Source organism: Prosopis cineraria, unplaced genomic scaffold, assembly GCF_029017545.1.
Source record: "Prosopis cineraria cultivar Desert tree isolate PC_DT_omini unplaced genomic scaffold, ASM2901754v1 PC4, whole genome shotgun sequence".
Classification (NCBI taxonomy): domain Eukaryota; kingdom Viridiplantae; phylum Streptophyta; class Magnoliopsida; order Fabales; family Fabaceae; genus Prosopis; species Prosopis cineraria.
In genome coordinates this window covers 1,667,840-1,686,094 of record NW_026555335.1, presented here as the reverse complement: position 1 = coordinate 1,686,094, position 18,255 = coordinate 1,667,840, and the positions used below count along the sequence as shown (strand labels likewise).

Below are 18,255 nucleotides of genomic sequence, written 5' to 3'. Positions count from 1 at the left end.
AGTTTATCGTCAAGATCAATTGTTTTTGCGAATTATATGCCTTCTGAAGAAAGCATAAAACTTATTAAAACCATTGGAAGTCTGTTTTTTTATCAGAGAAAAATTTTCAAATTGGAATATTTGCTTCGGTTTAAATAAGAAAAACGTTTAATGTTATATAATTAATATTGTCCATTGAATGAATCCACCTTTCTGGGACTTAATGCGATGAAATTGAGATCGGTCGTTGATTAAGTTTATGTAAAGTTCACTCTCGTTTTTATTTTTTTTATAAAATATAAAAAAAAAACTCTTTTTTTAAAAAAACTTCCCGTAAATTTACAATATTTAAATCATAATTCATCATCGAACTTCAGAAACATTGTATATCCTAGTACAGTATATTCGTGCTTTACAAAGAGAACCTTCTCAACAACTCTGCTTTCTTTTTGGTCACTATATACGGACCGATATGTGTGAGAGAGAGGTATAAAGTTAACAATCCCACTTGCTATATTATTCATGAACTCCATGTCACTTATGCTTTACACTAGGGGATAGATCACACATTGCCTGATTATTTCTCGCTCGCTGGGATAAGAAGATTATGGATTCAACTTTTGACTTTGTGACAGAGAACTCCCACACTGTGACACAGGGATGATCTATTATCGTTTTATTATATATTTTTAATGATACAAGAACGATCTATCGTGTGCTTGGTCCAAAGCGGGCCTTCGATTTTCAACTTTAATGCGTCGAACACTTTGAAAATCATCCCCCTCCAGGATATATAAATATATAATTTTGCAAGCTAAGGGATCAAAGGTCCCCCTAAGTTCAGCTTATGAGAGCCATAAGGAACTTTTTTGGGGTTCAATTGGAGTCATTCTATCTATTCTACTTCTGCCCATAGAAACATCAATAGCAGGGAAGCTCTCTCTTTTGTTAGAATACCATGTCTCGGTCAGATGAATCGCCTGCGTTTAGCAAACCCAGATCGGTACTCAAGGTGGTGTTTGCCAGAAATGTGAATGGAGGAAGTCGTCTAATGGTTAACAGGAATATTGCAAGGTATAGTTTTTAGACTGTTATGTCTATCTGATTTTTTTTTTTTTTATGTTATTTTTCCTTCTGGCTCATTCTTTTTCCTTGTTTTTCTCTCCATGTGGGGACTCATGGTTTTCTGTCATTTCCATTTGGTGCTGAAGTGAGTTCAAGGGTTTGGATCCTTTTCTGAATCTGGATCACTTTTCAGGTACTCCTGATTGTGACGCGCAATCTTACTAGTTCACTAATTAGCTACTAGTCTCAGAATTTTAAGCCCTTGACTGGTTTGAACTTGCAGTGACTCACCTGGAGGATTCACTGATCATCCGCATAGAGGTACTGACTGTGCAGATAGAGCACCACCTTTTAGTGGTCACTGCTGGATTTGGATACCTTGTAGTTGTAGGGTCTATTTCTTGACATCTTGATCTGCTCATGATTTTCAGGGTTTGAGACAGTCACCTATATGCTAGAGGTATACACATTTTTGAAGCTCATGGCCTGTTTGATTGTTTATTTGTGAGGGAGAAAGAAGTGGACAGTTTTGAGATTCATTAATTCTTTGTTGATGTGGGTGAATATTAGGGAGCGATAGTTCATCAAGATTTCGCTGGAAATAAAGGAACAATAAGAGCTGGTGATGTCCAAGTGAGTAGCATTAAGAGATCATTTATACCTTGTCTTTTATCCAGTTTCAGCAGAATCAAAACACCTCAATTTTTTTTTCCCTCCTTTTGGTGCAGTGGATGTCTGCAGGCAGAGGGATCATTCACTCTGAGATGCCTGCAGGAGTGGGTACTCATACAGGAGTGCAGCTATGGATCAATCTTCCCAAGAAGGACAAAATGTAAAAACACTTTTGCTCGGTTGCTTTTTCATGTATTAAGATAGCACTTCTGAGTTCCAATCACCTTTTGATGACTGTTGAGCATCTATGACAGTCCAGTCTCTTGAATTATCTAGACCTGGCTTTGTTTCATATTGAAGACTTCATCTGAGGATTGGGTTCAGGCAAAAAATTGAGTTCAGTTTTAAGAGATGCCTGCAGTGTCTAAACCATACTACTTCACAAACTAAATTGATTGTGATTCTGAAGTTAGAAACAAGGCCGGATCAAAATTCCGAGAGTTTCAAGTTGAGCTAAGTCTGAACTTGAACCTTAAATATATGTGTCATATCAAGTATGATGTCCAACATGCGACACAAATGCAAACAAAGATCTTTTATTTGAAGTGACCATGCATGCTATTGCTAGGCAGGACGTAGGAGTAAATTAAGCTGAAAAGACTTGTGGGACCTAAAAATGGGGATTGAAATTGCACTGCAGGATTGAACCAAAGTATCAAGATCTGCTAAGCGAGAACATTCCAAAAGCAGAGAAAGATGGGTTTGAAGTAAAAGTGATAGCAGGCGAAGCACTAGGGGTTCAATCAGCGGTACACACAAGAACTCCAGCCATGTTTCTTGATTTCAAGGTCAGCCCTCAAGCCCAGGTGCACCAGAACATTCCAGAGTCTTGGAATTCCTCCTTCGTACGTGCTTGACGGAGAAGGAGTGTTTGGATCTCCGAGCTCATCACCGATTGGTCAGCACAATGTGGTGTTCTTGGGGCCTGGAGATGGTGTGAGTGTGTGGAACAATCTTCTGAGGCTCTGAGGTTTCTGCTCATAGCTGGGGAACCACTAAAGGAGCCAGTGGCTCAGCATGCCCTTTTGTGATGAACACTCATTCTGAGATTGAGAAGGCCATGGAGGACTTCCATTATTGCAGGAATGGCTTTGAGAATGGCAAGCATTGGAGGTCTCAGTGATGCGTGGACGCGAGTATGAGAAATAATCTGAATCATGAGAAGAGTATTATTCATGCATTTATCATACTTTGAATAAAGTGATTAATTTATGTCTTATTATGCTTTATTCAATGAGACCCAATCATTAGGATGAAGTGCTAAGCATAATTACTCAATATTAATAGTTGCAATTTGATAATTAATGTTGACTAGTAAGTAATGCTAATTTACATAAAAATTCCAAGATTTTGTGTTTCTTAAATTTGATTTATGTTTGATTCATGTGGAATTTTACCTGTCCTTCAATTTTTTTGGACATCAATCCTCCTAATAGGTTCGGTTTAAGATTCCAATCCATGTACCTGACGCCAGATGAAAGGACTTGTTTGACAGCTTTCCTGCAACTAAGATTCGTAATAATTAATTAACATTAATAAATACCATCGATCCTGATCCGAGAGGGCTAAACACAAAATCTTTACGAGGGGAATCAGGCCAATGGAGTCTAAAACATCTTGGGCCGGCCAGTTTTTACAAGCCCAATTTAAGTAGGCCTTAGTGCCATGGCCAGAGAGCACTATATGTTTTCGGCCGAAAACGGCCCTTTTTATTATAACAAAAATATTGCACTGAATAATTGAGAAAGAATTTTAAAAAATAAAAAAACACCCTAAAGATACAGCGTATAGAAAATAAAATGAAAAGAAAAGCAAAAAAAAAAAAAAGCAAACAAATGCAGCAGCATGAGCCCACGGCCTTCTAAACGAATCCATGTGAATTACGGACAGCAGACAAACTGGCATCAGCATCCGTGCGTAACACAGGAACAACAGAGGATGGAATATCACAAAGCTTCACTTCCCTGACTTGCCTCCGCAGAAAAATAAATGTTGTGCAAAGAATCCCCACTCTGCCATCCACGGCCAGCTATAGAGTTGCATCATATCTGGATCTCAACTCCATACCCTCTTTTTAATGCCAATCCTTCAGTCATCAAAGGTGAAGTAAAACATCCAACGCCATTGCCATTTGCCAAACTCATCCCTTCCTTCTTCATTATAATTAATTGATTCTGAAAGATAATTACTGCCTTTTGATCAGGGGAAGTCCCTTGTATCCTAAAAAAACAACATACAAATCATGGACAAATTCGATATCACTGGCTAAATTTGCTAATTTTTTTAATTCTTTTGAGGTGATTAGAAAGCCCATGAACATGAACGTGATAGCATGTAGCAATTATTATTGTTTCCGAGTCTATTTATAAAATCAATTTAATTTTAACCAATACGCACTGAGGTAATTATTAACGAGGTTTTGCCCCCAAAATGTTATGAAGTCCTTGTTTGCTGTTCCAAATGTGAACGAAACAAATTGTGTCATTCTTGAGGCGTCCTTGGAACGCGTGGCACACACGGAGAAGTGGAAAATACGGATTCTCAAAAGGGTGGAAAGGAGCGCCAGCATCATGATGACAGGAGCTTGACATCATCAATATGATTGGTCCAAGGATAGAAAGCGGAGCCCACATGGAAATGAATTTCTCACACGCCCCTCCGATCCATCCAACTTCCAAAATGTCAGACCCAACTAACACGCCTCTTTCCTGCGCCCCCATCCCTCTCTCAACATTCTCGCCTTCCCTCTCTATATATAAACACCTTATGCTTACAATTGCTTTTCATGTATCTATCTTCGTTCGCCAGCGCCCAGCACTCATCTTGCAATCTACTCTCGCGCCCCACAAATACTGTTTATGAGAACCATCAGCCACAGCTTTTCACTGTTCAATTGGCCGCCGCATTCTTTTTCGTCCCGTGCCGCCTCTGCACTTTCATCCAAACTCTCCGCCTTCATGTCACACTCAGATCAACCTTCCGTTTTCGAAACGCCCAGGCTGGTTCTCAAGAAGGTTCTGGCCAAATCTCAACATGAAGGCGACGGTGCTGTTGTTAGAAGAGGCATCGGAAGGTATTCGTGTCTCGCTAGCTTCCTTATGTCTGAAACCTCATTTCTTGGATTTCCTTTTCTGGGGGCATTCCGTGTTTATTGGTTTTCTTCTTCTCTCTTTTTCTTCAAATGGGTATTGATTGAGTTTTCTCATTTCATCTCGTTATCAGGAGCGAGTTGAAGAGTTTGGATCCCTTTCTGATGATGGATCACTTCTCTGGTACGTTTCTGGCCTTACTCGGCTCTTCCAAGCCCACTTTGGCTGACACACATTTCATTATTTATTTTGTTCTGTTGCTGTCGGTTCATGATATTATTATTATTATTATTAGTATTTTAAAACCGTGTGGCCTGTTTGACTTTGTTTTGCAGTGTCTCCACCGGGAGGCTTCCCCGACCATCCACACAGAGGTTTTCCACTATATTCCATTTCCCTTCTATTTGTTCTCTACTCCGTTTTCAATTTCTTCCGCTACTAGATCCCTATATATAATACGTTTCCTAATATTTTGTTTGATTCACACATCGCTTGCAGGTTTTGAAACTGTCACATACATGCTGCAGGTATATTTAGTTACATGTTCCTACGACGTGTTTGATGTTTTTAACCGCATGGGTGAGAAGTGAAAACTACAGCTACATGACTCTATTCTTTTGCCCCTCCTGATTCCAGGGAGCCATAACTCATCAAGATTTTGCTGGGCACAAGGGTACAATTAGAACCGGTGATGTTCAGGTAAGGGACGTCTATGCATGATACTTTCTTTTCCATTTTTCCTTCCCCGGAAAATTTATATATCAGCAAGAATGATGAGCCAGGTTGTCTTCACTGCGTATTTCCTTTTGTAATTTATGTGCAGTGGATGACCGCAGGCCGAGGAATAATTCACTCTGAAATGCCCGGAGGAGAAGGAACCCACAAGGGATTGCAGCTATGGATCAATTTATCTTCCAAGGATAAGATGTAATTAATGATTCTGATCCATTGACTGCGAAATTACCAAAACTTGAACACCTGAACTGATATGGGTCTTGTTTTAACTCAAAGCTGTGTGACAAGAATAATAGTGGGATTGGAATTTTTATTTCAGGATTGAACCAAATTATCAAGAACTTCCAAAAGAGGACATACCAGAGGCAGGACAACATGGGGTTGAAGTGAGGGTTATAGCAGGAGAAGCAATGGGAGTTCATTCACCTGTTTACACCAGAACCCCAACCATGTTCCTCGATTTCTCTCTCAGCCCAGGAGCTGAACGGCATCAGAACATTCCAGAATCATGGAACGCCTTTGTTTATGTGATTGAAGGGGAAGGGGTTTTTGGGTCTGTGAGTTCTTCACCAGTGGCAGCTCACTATGTGCTGGTCTTGAGCCTTGGAGATGGTCTGAGTGTGTGGAACAGATCTTCAAAGCCTCTGAGGTTTGTGTTGATTGCTGGCCAGCCACTAAATGAACCGGTGGTTCAGTATGGACCCTTTGTGATGAACACGCAGTCTGAGATTGAAAAAACCATAGAGGACTATCAATATTGTAAGAACGGGTTTGAGATGGGAAGATATTGGAGATCTCAACAGTAATAGGGAAAAGGAAAAGAAAATATCTGAAAAATAAAAAATAAGAATAGGATAGTATCCTTTTCAATCTACATCCTCTGGGAGCAATCAGAGTAGTAGGAGCTGAAAAGAAAGGTTCATTGCTAATTCTTTAGTTGCAAAAAAGCTTCTAGAAGATTAAAATTGCTGCTGAGGCAATCATATGCTGTCACTAGAGTCATGATGGGCCAGCTTATCTTTAGTTCATATCTCACTCCCTTTCCTTCTCTGCCCCAGCTTTCAGTAGATATGTTGATATATTTAAATCTTTGTGTGTGGTAGTTCGTGACAGAAATGGATTTCTATTTCAGCTTTCTTTTGAGGGTCATTTTTCTTCTTCTCATTTTCTATAGATTTTCCTTTCTGGTGGTGGATCTGAGGGAGGGATGGGTCGGTTGGCTCTTGCTGGGTTGACAATCATGTCTTTCACCTACAGTTGACCCTCCACCTAGAGTTTTATTGCAAGAACCACTTAGCAAAAACAAAAGAAAGATAAGTGGGTGTATGAATATTTTTGTAATTTGATTATAAAATATAGGAAAAATATAATTTTTAAAAATGTTCTCAATCATTGATTCAATTTTTCAACTTTAACTTCAAATAATTAGTCTTTACAATTTTTAAAACTCAACCCTTATAAACTGCAAGGAATAAGTTTATTGAGTCAAAATTTAAAAAACTAAATCAGTAATTGAAAAAAAAATTAAGACTAAAAGTTACATTATTCCTAAAATATAAAGTAAAAATTTTTAATGTATTGTATATAATTTAAAAAATGAGTTGTATGGTTGATACTAATAGATGGCATACTATAATACAAATTTAAAATTTTATATTGATGTAGGTGATCCACTCGATTCTCCGATTATATATATATATATATATATATGTATGTATGTATATCAATAGGTAACGCTTGTTTCATTTTGTGATGAACAGATGATCATGAAGTTTTCTGTCCGTGTAATGAATTTGATTTGAACATCCAATACCATTCACTCTATGTCAAATTTTAGGATTTAATGTTATCTTTGATATATAATCATGACATGAGCAGGGAGGGGGTGGGGGAACGTCAACAATCTTACAAGAAGAGGCAAACAAATAAAAATAAAAGAAACGCCAATTTTTCTTCGATGCATCAGCAAACCAACATCTGAAATTCGGCTTGATTCGATGTCTTTAAAATTAGAGTTTGTGACTTTCGATGCATATTTAAATTTAGCCTTTACATGAAATAATTTTCTGCATATATAGAAATAAATGAAACAAACCTCATAGATTTCCATTTTTTTGTATTACTCTCCCTCCCCCTCCCATAGGCTATAGGAATACATCACCGCTGTAAAGGATCCAAAAGTATATAATACGTTGGAAAAGTTACACTGTTACAGTCCTCCAAGACAACCATAGAGAACAAAGAAAGAATAATGCTCTCTAGTATGAAAGCAGTTAGATAGTTCAATGAATTGTGTATAAAGAAGTAGAGCTAAATGGATGGAGCTAAATTTCAACACAAATATCTGGGAGAAAAACTGTGGGCAAGATTATGGCCCTTCACGGGGTATGAAACATTTCTATGCGCTAATAATTCTTGCGGCTGAACTGGTTTGGCAACACTAGGGTAGTGGATTTGGCAATTTCTCATAACCTTTAAAGCCTTTCTTGAAAATGAGATGGTCGGTCTACTGCTATGTGGCACATCCCTGAAGCCCTGCAAATTTGGATCTGGATACTTTCCAGCTTCGACCTCGTTTGAACTCCCAGAAATTACTATTCTACGGGGAGAGAAAAAAACAAAATTTAAAAGAACTTCGAAGGGAGGGCGGGAAAAAAATATTTTCTTTTAGACCTCAGAAGGCTCTTCTTTAGTGAAACCAAAATTTTGCTGAGTAGACAGTAGATATCACTTGAAATTTTCTCTAGACATATTAAAAAAATAACTGTCCCTTTTATTTGTTGAAAATTGCTACTGCAAGCTTACAGCTGAAGATAACAATTTCATTTCTGTATCATATCTTGTTTTTTTTTTTTTTTAACCAAAGAACCTTTCAACTTATATCATGTCCATTAAGGAACAAGCCAACCCATTTGATCAACCAACCAACAAACCGCCAAATTGAATTAACAAACCAAGTTGTATATAAGTAAGGATGAAGGTCATCTTGAGCAGCAAGAGAAATAGCCTCGGGATTGCTTTGATGCGTTGGTCCCATCGTTAACAAGGCTCACCCTGTTGACTGACAACTCTGCCTTGTAGGTATCGGAATTGAGGACCTTCCTGCTGACATTGTTGTATATCTCACGAATGACCATCTCAAAAGCTGTGTCAACATTTGTCGAGTCTAATGCTGATGTTTCCATGAAGAATAAACCTTCTGATTCAGCAAGGCTTTTGCCTTCCTCAACACTCACGTTCCGGATATCCACCAAATCACATTTGTTGCCCACAAGCATCATGGCCACAGATGTATCACAATGCGCTGCATAATAGTCGTGGTAAGCTTAAACTATGAGAATTCCACAAAATGCAGGATACATGAAACTTCTATTCAGAAGAAGAAAATGGATGGAGAAAGGGACAGGAGATTTTTCCTTGACAATTCATTGCATTCTTGATGACAAATTATCAGTTGAAAACTTTTTTTAATCACAAAAAACATTGCACCACAGTTAGCATGTCAAGATGATTACTCTAGACATGCATACAAAATATATGCCATAACTTTATTCAGCATGATCGCTAGAACAATAGGTGCAAGTGAAAACCATATACTTGTGATTTTTTATCGCAAGAAAAATTAAGTGTAATGATGGAGTCATCAACTAAAAATGAGAGCACATACCAGGATAATGACAGAAGCAAGACAACATGCAGAGTACTAGAGGGTAAAAATCTAAATGCAACCAAAAGAAAAGCTCCAACCAAAAAATAACTAAATGCAAGACGAAAAGGATTCAAAAAATTAACAAGCCAAATCTAAATTTTAATAATAGAGCGCAAAATCAACATGTTTTACCAAAGCAGTACATCAGATCAATTTACTTCTAGGCGTTAGTTTTTTCTTCCTCTTTCAGATGAAACTTCTAAGCATTCATTAACTTACAAACGGTCCCACCTTAAAGGATCACAAAGTCCACAAACACGTTGACATTTAACAATAAATGTAAGGAAATAGCAGACAAACTTGGAAAAATAAAGACCTCGCAACAGCAAAAGAACAAACAAAGAAATATGAAGTTAGTGAACCAAAGGCTTAAAATGTTGACAGCTAGAGAAAAATAGTTCAAGGTTAACTGTTGTTGTTCTCCTTCATCTTTTTCTCTTTTTTTGGGTTCATTAGGTGGCAAAATATTGCTAGCTGGGGAACTGGGGGCCCAAACTGCTCCCTCAACTTTTGTGGAAAGGCAGGCTACCATAGAGATAAAGCTCAAGTGGAAAGATTAACTATTCTTCATAAGTATCCAGCACACATCTGCCATTAACTATGCTTATATGTGGTCTTGACTGAGGACTTTACATACAGTAGAGGTACAAAATGCCGGAACTTAGCAACTTTGTCACCATTTCGGGATGATATAGCAAATACAGGAATACCCTCTTTGTATTTGTTAACTTGCTTCTAGGATTATGCCAAAACTTTTTACTTGAACTAGGGTTAAAAAATTTTAAAGGATGCCTCTGCTGTGAGATGTCATGGAATATAAATGTCCACAACCCGATCTTAAAAATACTCAATCCCGTTAATTTGCATTTTGCACCTTTGTGAAAACCTTCTAATGGAAGGCACTTTACTGGTGGTCCTACCATTTTAGCAGAACCTTCCTACATGCTGCAGGTGATATTTTGTATTAAGATAAAATACACTTGATAAACTATAAAAGTAAAGGTGATGCTTTAACTACAATGCAGCCCCCATAAAACCAGAGAAGAATCTACAGGCTGCTTCTTATTTATATATGCCTCGCCTAATCGAAGGTAGTTGCAGTACATGAATTGAATTTTTGTCCTAATTGTATAGAATAGTTAGAGAAAAGAGAAACAATCGCAAGCAGTGATAGTTGGTAACCGGTATCGTAAAGCAGACAAAGACAAAGACAGAGAAAGAATTTTTCAACCAAAAGTGTCAAGAGATCCAATCCAATCATATACCAGAATAGAATACAATGTCAATATGGAATCGGAAATTGACCAATGGCATCATCTCGAGATTAGCTCCATCTATTCACAGTCCCTTAACATATTAACCCTTTGCCCACAGTTTTAACTTTTAAGTAGTGCCCCACCGAATCTTCTGTGTAAGTTCAAAATTTTAGAATTCAGTTGTGTAAGATTACGATTAGAACTACATCCAATTATCTGTAGAGGAAAATTTGCAGCCCCTACTTTACAGGCCATTTTGCAACGTATCTAAGAAAATTGATGCTGCTGCCGAGTGTTAATGTTATCAAGAAAAATGTTTGACAGGATGGGTTCCTGAATTTAGAAGCAAAGAGCTTTTTCCTTTCCCTTTATCCTGTTTCCTTCTCAAACAGTTTCAGTGCTGGCTTTCTTCTGAATGAAGTCAACTAAACTCATCATAAAGCTCAGATCTATTAGAACAGTCATTCAATCAACTGGGAAATAACAAGCAGATAAGGCCCACAGGTCAAATCATCAGGCATTGCATCTTACAATACTTACTTTTGAGCTCATCAAGCCAGCGACCGACACTCTCGAATGTGGTTCTCCGGGTTATGTCGTAGACAATGAGAGCACCAACAGCGCCTCTGTAGTAAGCAGAGGTGACGGCTCGGAATCGCTCCTGGCCAGCGGTATCCCAAATCTGAGCCTTGACTTCCTTGCCATCGATTTCTAAGCTCTGTGTCTGAAACTCGACGCCTATGGTGGCCTTGGAGTGAGGATTGAATTCATTGCGAGCATACCGGGAGAGCAAGTTGGATTTGCCAACAGCGGAGTCACCGATGATGACGATTTTGAAGAGATACTCTTCACCACACTCGTCGTCCGAAGACATGGTCATCAATGATACAGTCACTCAATCTTGAGACGCACAGAGAGTTTGTGACTTTGGATTTCGTGCATACAGAGTGATGATGAGCCAAGCTGGCAGGGTCAGTATATGCGCATGGATTGTGGATTCATCATAGATTTTGGTTCCCCCCCCCCCCCCTCGCCCATCCCCATATTTTCTTTCTTTTTTCTTTTCCTTGTAATTGAATTAATTCAAAGCCTTATGTCACGGGCTAGTCTTTCGACCCGTGCGGCACTTAGACAACTTTCACTGAAAGTTACTAAGTAAGCCTAACTCGTATGAAAGGAGGATGCTTGGCTAAGAAGAAGAAAGGGAAAGCTTGAAGGCAAAGGAGAGTAGAGAGAGAATGTGAGAGTTCTATAGCTTTGAGAACTCAAGGATGATTTACAAATAAGGAGGGGTGAGGTATTTATAGACCTCCCCTTGGATCTAGAATGTTCCCACCTCCTTAATGGACGGTGGAGATTAAATCTATCCTACGGTTACAATTGATTCTCTAGAATTCTCTTAACAAATATCTAGATATTTTAATGGAAGAATCTAGAGACAATATTAAAATATTGAGGCTAGAGTTGTGTAGGTTTCTCTAGAATGTTCTTGCACTATCTAGCACTCTTAAGGTTAGCTGGGAGCCTTCTGGAGGGTTCTGGAGCATTCCGGACCTCTTTAACCTTGTGAAAAATGACGAAACGTGACATTCTCCCCCACTTGATTTCGCGACGCCCTCGTCGCGCCTTCCTCCTTGTAGCGTTGGATTTGGTCAGTGAACTGCCACAGGACGTCTTCACGTTCCCAACTAGCTTCAAAGTCTGGTTGACCCTTCCACTTGATTAAGTACTCAGTATAGTTGGGAACTCCTCTCTTTCTGATCACCCTGTCGGCAAGGATTTCTTCTATTTCTTTGTTGTACTCAGTGATGACCGCTGTCGGTGCTCTCTTAGAGATACCTCGAGATGGATCTTCTTCATCTCCATAGTATTTCTTCAAGAGACTAACATGGACGACAGGATGAATCTTAAGCCTGGGAGGGAGTTGTACCTGGTACGCAACCTTTCCCACACGTTTAATGATAGGGAAAAGGCCTTCATATCTCCTGACCAAGCCTTTGTGGACTTTGCGTAGTGACTTGAATTGATTCGGTAATAACTTAACCATGACCAAGTCACCTACTTGAAATTCAATGGGGCGCCGCTTCTTGTCTGCCCACTTCTTCATTTTTCGAGAAGCTTTATCCAGGCATGCACGAGTAATGTCGGCTTCTTCTTGCCATTCTTTGGTAAACTTATAGGCAGCTGGATTGTCTCCCTTGTATGGAGTGGCAAGTGGGTTGGGGGTTAGAGGTTGTTGTCCGGTAACTATCTCAAAAGGGGTCTTACCTGTCGACTCACTTCGCTGCAAGTTGTAAGAGAATTGGGCCACATCGAGCAACTTAGCCCAATCTCGTTGATGAGCGCTCACATAGTGGCGAAGGTAGAGCTCTAATAAAGCGTTGATTCGCTCCGTTTGTCCATCGCTCTGAGGGTGAAAGCTTGTTGAGAAGTTCAAATCTGTCCCCAAGAGCTTGAAAAGTTCTCTCCAGAATTTCCCGGTGAATCGGGGATCTCGATCACTGACGATGTTGCGAGGGATCCCCCATAGCTTCACGACATGCTTGAAAAACAAGCGTGCTGCTTCATCAACCTTGCAATCTGCTGGGGCTGGTATAAAGGTGGCATATTTGCTGAATCTATCAACCACCACTATGATACTCCCACATCCTTCAGACTTAGAGAGAGCAACTATGAAGTCCATGGAGACACTCTCCCATGGTCTCTCAGCCACCGGCAAAGGTTCGAGTAGACCAGCAGGATGTTGTTGTTCAACCTTATCTTGCTGGCACACTAAGCAAGTTCTCACATATGCTTCAACATCATCTTGCATATGTGGCCAATAGAAATGATTTTGTACGAGAGCAAGTGTTCGTGCCATACCTGGATGTCCGGCCCACATGGAATCATGGCACTCTTTTAGGACATCCCTTCGAAGGTTGCCCCATTTCGGCACATAGACTCGGTTCCCAATGGTGTAGAGTATTCCATCATTCACCTAAAATCTTCGAGTCTTGCCTTCAGTAGCAAGCTTTACTAAGTTGCTTGCAGATGAGTCCTGAGACATACCTTCCTTGATTCGTTCAAGGAAGTCATTCTGGGGCATGCTTGCTGAGAGAGTGGCTAACTCGGCTTTCCGGCTTAAGGCATCCGCCACTACGTTTGCTTTGCCTGGCTTGTACTCCAACCGATAATCAAACTCAGCAAGAAAATCTTGCCAGCGAGCTTGCTTCGAGCTGAGCTTCTTTTGTGTTTGGAAGTAGCTCGTAGCAACATTATCTGTCATAATAGTGAACTTACTCCCAAGTAAGTAATGACGCCAGGTTCGTAGACAATGGATAATGGCAGACATCTCTTTTTCTTGCACCGTGTAGCGTCTCTCTGTGTCATTGAGTTTGCGGCTCTCGTACGCAATAGGGTGCCTTTCTTGCATTAACACGCCCCCTATTGCAAAGTCTGAGGCATCAGTGTGTACCTCAAACGGCTTGGAGTAGTCGGGCAAGGACATAACAGGCTCTTGCGCGACCATCTGCTTGAGCTTTTCAAAAGCATCTTGGCAATCTTGTGACCATAGCCAAGACTTATTCTTCTTGAGCAAATCTGTTAATGGAGCAGTGATAGTTGAATACCCCTTGATGAACCGCCGATAGTAGTTCACCAGACCAAGGAATGATCTTAACTCTGGGACCTTGGTAGGAGGCTGCCATTCTTGGATGGCTTGAACCTTAGTTGGGTCCATTATGAGCTTTCCATCCTTAATCTTGTGCCCCAAGAAGTCCACCTCTTGTTTGGCAAAAGAACATTTTTCCAGCTTAATGTAAAGTTCATGATCAGAGAGTACCTGGAAGACTTTCTTCAAGTGTTGAGCATGCTCTTTAAGAGTGTTGCTATATACCACGATGTCATCCAAGTATACCACCACGAACTGGTCCAAGTAAGGGTGGAACAACTTGTTCATGAGCGTGCAGAACATTGCTGGGGCGTTCGTCAGTCCAAAGGGTATGACAAGGAACTTAAATGCTCCATATCTCGTCACGCAGGTTGTCTTCGGCTCATCACCTGCGGCGATGCGTACTTGATAGTACCCGGATCGGAGATCAAGCTTAGAGAAGTACCTGGCTTTTCCAAGCTGATCGAACAAGTCAGCAATTAAAGGTATCGGGTACTTATTCTTGATAGTAATCTTGTTCAAGGCCCTGTAGTCGATGCACATTCGCAACGATCCATCCTTCTTCTTCTGGAAAAGGACTGGAGCACCATATGGGGCCTTAGATGGTTGAATATATCCTGAATCAAGGAGATCTTGCAGTTGTCTCCTTAACTCTGCAAGTTCTGGAGGTGACATGCGGTAAGGTGCCAAGGCAGGTGGTTTGGCACCAGGCTCCAACTCAATCTGATGGTCTACCTCTCTTCTAGGGGGTAGTTTCTTAGGCAACTCATCAGGCATGACGTGCTTGTACTCCTGTAGCACCTCTTGGATGCAAGTTGGCAAGGTTTCCCGTGGCTTGGTTGGGCCATCCTCTTCCTCGGCCAATGAACGTACAGTGGCAATATACCCTTCTGAATTCTTGAGACCCCTCTTGAATTGCAAGGCAGAAATCATAGGGTTGGATTTCTCCAAGCGTTTCAAGGGGATTACCCGGATCATGTTGGAGTCAATGACCACCATAGACTTGGCTTCAGGAATAGGGAAGGCATGTGCTTTGCAAAAGAAAGCAAGTCCCAATACAACTTTAAAATCATCCATAGGGACAACAGTAAAGTCTAACGTACCTTGCCAGTCCCCGATCTTCACCTTCACATCCTTGGCAATCCCAAGGACTTGTTTGGCTGGGGAGTTCACTGCCTTGATGGTGCCTTCTCCCTTGTTGAGTTGGATACCCAATCTCTTAGCTTCTTCAGCCTCCATGAAGTTGTGGGATGCTCCTGTGTCGAGCATGGCAGAGGCGGACTTGTCTTGAATGGCAAGATCAGCATAAAGTAGACCCTTCTCTTCCTTCTTAGATGGGGAAAAGAGTCCAGTCAAGGAATTCAAGTGTTGGAGGGAACCAAGGTCGATCTGTTGCTCCTTGTCCCGGCTTTCTTTCATCTCAGCAACCAAGGCATTCATAGCCTTGCGGTTGGGGCAGTCCCGAGTCCAGTGTGGACCATCACACACGAAGCATGGCCTCGGTGGCTTTGAGGCATCACGCCTGATTGAGGGTGGTTTATCCTGTCTAGAACTCCCACCAAAGAATCTACCACCATCCTTACGATCGAAATTCTTCTTTTGTCCTCCTTTGTCTCCTCCACTACTACCAGGATTAGGCTTTTTGGACTTGGTGGAGTAGTCGATTATAGACTCAGCAGCAGCAATTGCCTCATCTAGAGTTTGCACTTTGCGTCTATCCAGTTCTACTCTCGCCCAGTCTTTAAGTCCGTCCATGAAGTAGAAAAGAGCCTCCTTGTCGGACAGGTCCTCGATCTCGAGCATGATGGTAGTAAACTCTTTGATGTAGTCAGGAATACTACTAGTTTGTCTCAATCTACAAAGCTTACCTCGAGCCTCTGTCTCAGCATTGTGGGGAACAAAGTGCTTGCGGAGTTCTGATTTGAACAACTCCCATGTGTTGAGAGTGCAAAGGCCCTTTTCTCGTTCGGCATGCTTTCTGCGCCACCATAGTTGGGCTGCATCCCGGAGAAAAGTTGAAGCATTGTTGATTCTGATCGAGTCGTTAGAGACTCCCATGGCCTCGAAGTACTGTTCTAGGCCAAAGAGAAAATTCTCCACAATTGTAGCACTACGAGCCCCATTGTACATGGCCGGCTTAGGCACTTTCAGACCCTGAAAAGTGGCGTTTGAAGTACTACCACTAATAGGGCTACTCACACAGTGATGAGAATCCCATTCATGACGAATCTCATCCATTTGAGAGCGTAAACCTCGTACCTCATCCCTCACATATTTGCGGAGATCGGCGAGATCACGTCTGAGGGAACGAATGTCTTCCCCTAAATCATCATTAAGGTCTGCAATCATCAACTTGGCAGCCCGTGTTATCTCAGCATTCTCTTGGAGGAGATTGTTGAGTTGATCGTTGAGTCCCCCTATAGTAGTTCTCACTTCCTCCATGTTAGATTCCAAGCTACCAACACGAGGTTCAAGGGACTCACCTGCGGGTGCCCTGCTCCGGCCTCGCTCTCGCTTGGACCTGGGGTGAGCTTGCTCCTGTTGTGCATGAGCTTGCTCCTGTGCTTCCGTGCCAACGACATTTCCTTCCTCAGTTGCCATCGTACAATACCTTCCTTCAAGCACAACGGTAGAACCGTGCTCTGATACCAACTGTCACGGGGCTAGTCTTTCGACCCGTGCGGCACTTAGACAACTTTCACTGGAAGTTACTAAGTAAGCCTAACTCGTATGAAAGGAGGATGCTTGGCTAAGAAGAGGAAAGGGAAAGCTTGAAGGCAAAGGAGAGTAGAGAGAGAATGTGAGAGTTCTATAGCTTTGAGAACTCAAGGATGATTTACAAATGAGGAGGGGTGAGGTATTTATAGACCTCCCCTTGGATCTAGAATGTTCCCACCTCCTTAATGGACGGTGGAGATTAAATCTATCCTACGGTTACAATTGATTCTCTAGAATTCTCTTAACAAATATCTAGATATTTTAATGGAAGAATCTAGAGACAATATTAAAATATTGAGGCTAGAGTTGTGTAGGTTTCTCTAGAATGTTCTTGCACTATCTAGCACTCTTAAGGTTAGCTGGGAGCCTTCTGGAGGGTTCTGGAGCATTTCGGACCTCTTTAACCTTGTGAAAAATGACGAACCGTGACACTTAGCTCTTAGTCTAAGACGCTGAATTCCCAAAGACTCAAGATATTATCAATTCAAGTCAAATTTGATTAATTTTGTTTCAGTGACAAAAAAAAAAAACCACGAGGTTTCGTTACAAGACCCACCAAGTCTAGTTATCAATTTATGAATGTATTAAATTGAGATTTTGGTTCCTCCGAGAAATTCACCGGAAGGAAAATTAGTTGAAGAGTTTAGTTTAAATAATTACTAAATTACACACAACTTTCTTAAACTTTAAATTATATACAAATAACTTCTTTAACCTTCAAAACTTAATAATAAACCTCTTAAGCTTCTAAATTTATATAAATAACCTCTAATAATTAATTATATATCTTCTTAAATTTTATTTTTGTATGTATTTAAACTCTCAAACTTTAATTGATATACAAATAACTCCTCTAAATTTTAAATTATAAATAGATAATTAATATATAAAATATATTATATAAAATTATTTACATAAATATAAAAGTTGAAGGAGTTCATTGTAAAGTTTTAAAAGTTAAAAAAAAATTATATATGCATGATTTAAAATTTAGGAAAGTAATGTATAATTCAGTATTAAATAATTATATATTGTATATCAAGTATAATAAATATGGAGATAATTTTATTAACAGGATTGAATCTAAAGAAAATGATTAATCTCTTGTAACATGACAAATGTATCTCAGATAGGATTACTTTTAAATTTTAATAGAATAAGACATGTACACAATAAATAAATATAGATAATTCTACCAGTAAAAAAAAATAGTCATGTGATTGAAACGATACACAAGCGCCCATGTTTATAATCCCAAACATTATACTTTGTAATACAGAATAAAACCACTTAAATAAAAGAACTAACTTGGAAAAGAGTGTCTTTTTTTTTTTTTTTTTTGATCAACAGAAAAGAGATTGTCTTTGAAATAATTAAGATCGT

General features: G+C 40.1%; 3 protein-coding genes and 1 pseudogene across 3 annotated transcripts; 2 read left to right on the top strand and 2 right to left on the bottom strand.

Moving 5' to 3' along the window:
- The first annotated feature begins 1,327 nt into the window (after nucleotides 1-1,327).
- On the top strand, nucleotides 1,328-3,080 carry LOC129309814 (pirin-like protein; annotated as a pseudogene).
- A 1,343-nt stretch (nucleotides 3,081-4,423) lies between these two features.
- LOC129308581 (pirin-like protein) lies at nucleotides 4,424-6,677 on the top strand. The gene is made up of 7 exons (XM_054949783.1): nucleotides 4,424-4,789; nucleotides 4,939-4,988; nucleotides 5,141-5,179; nucleotides 5,304-5,332; nucleotides 5,442-5,504; nucleotides 5,629-5,732; nucleotides 5,860-6,677. The coding sequence occupies exons 1-7, from the start codon at nucleotides 4,575-4,577 to the stop codon at nucleotides 6,344-6,346; spliced, it is 987 nt and encodes a 328-aa protein (XP_054805758.1). The 5' UTR covers nucleotides 4,424-4,574; the 3' UTR covers nucleotides 6,347-6,677.
- Nucleotides 6,678-8,292: 1,615 nt separating this feature from the next.
- On the bottom strand, nucleotides 8,293-11,521 carry LOC129308582 (ras-related protein RABA5e-like). The gene is made up of 2 exons (XM_054949784.1): nucleotides 11,046-11,521; nucleotides 8,293-8,844 (listed from the first exon to the last, which is right to left on the bottom strand). Exons 1-2 carry the CDS (start codon nucleotides 11,383-11,385, stop codon nucleotides 8,522-8,524), a joined length of 663 nt encoding a protein of 220 aa, XP_054805759.1. The 5' UTR covers nucleotides 11,386-11,521; the 3' UTR covers nucleotides 8,293-8,521.
- A 1,283-nt stretch (nucleotides 11,522-12,804) lies between these two features.
- On the bottom strand, nucleotides 12,805-16,755 carry LOC129308324 (uncharacterized). Its single transcript, XM_054949405.1, has one exon. The coding sequence runs from the start codon at nucleotides 16,753-16,755 to the stop codon at nucleotides 13,483-13,485; it is 3,273 nt and encodes a 1,090-aa protein (XP_054805380.1). The 3' UTR covers nucleotides 12,805-13,482.
- Between the last annotated feature and the right edge of the window lie 1,500 nt (nucleotides 16,756-18,255).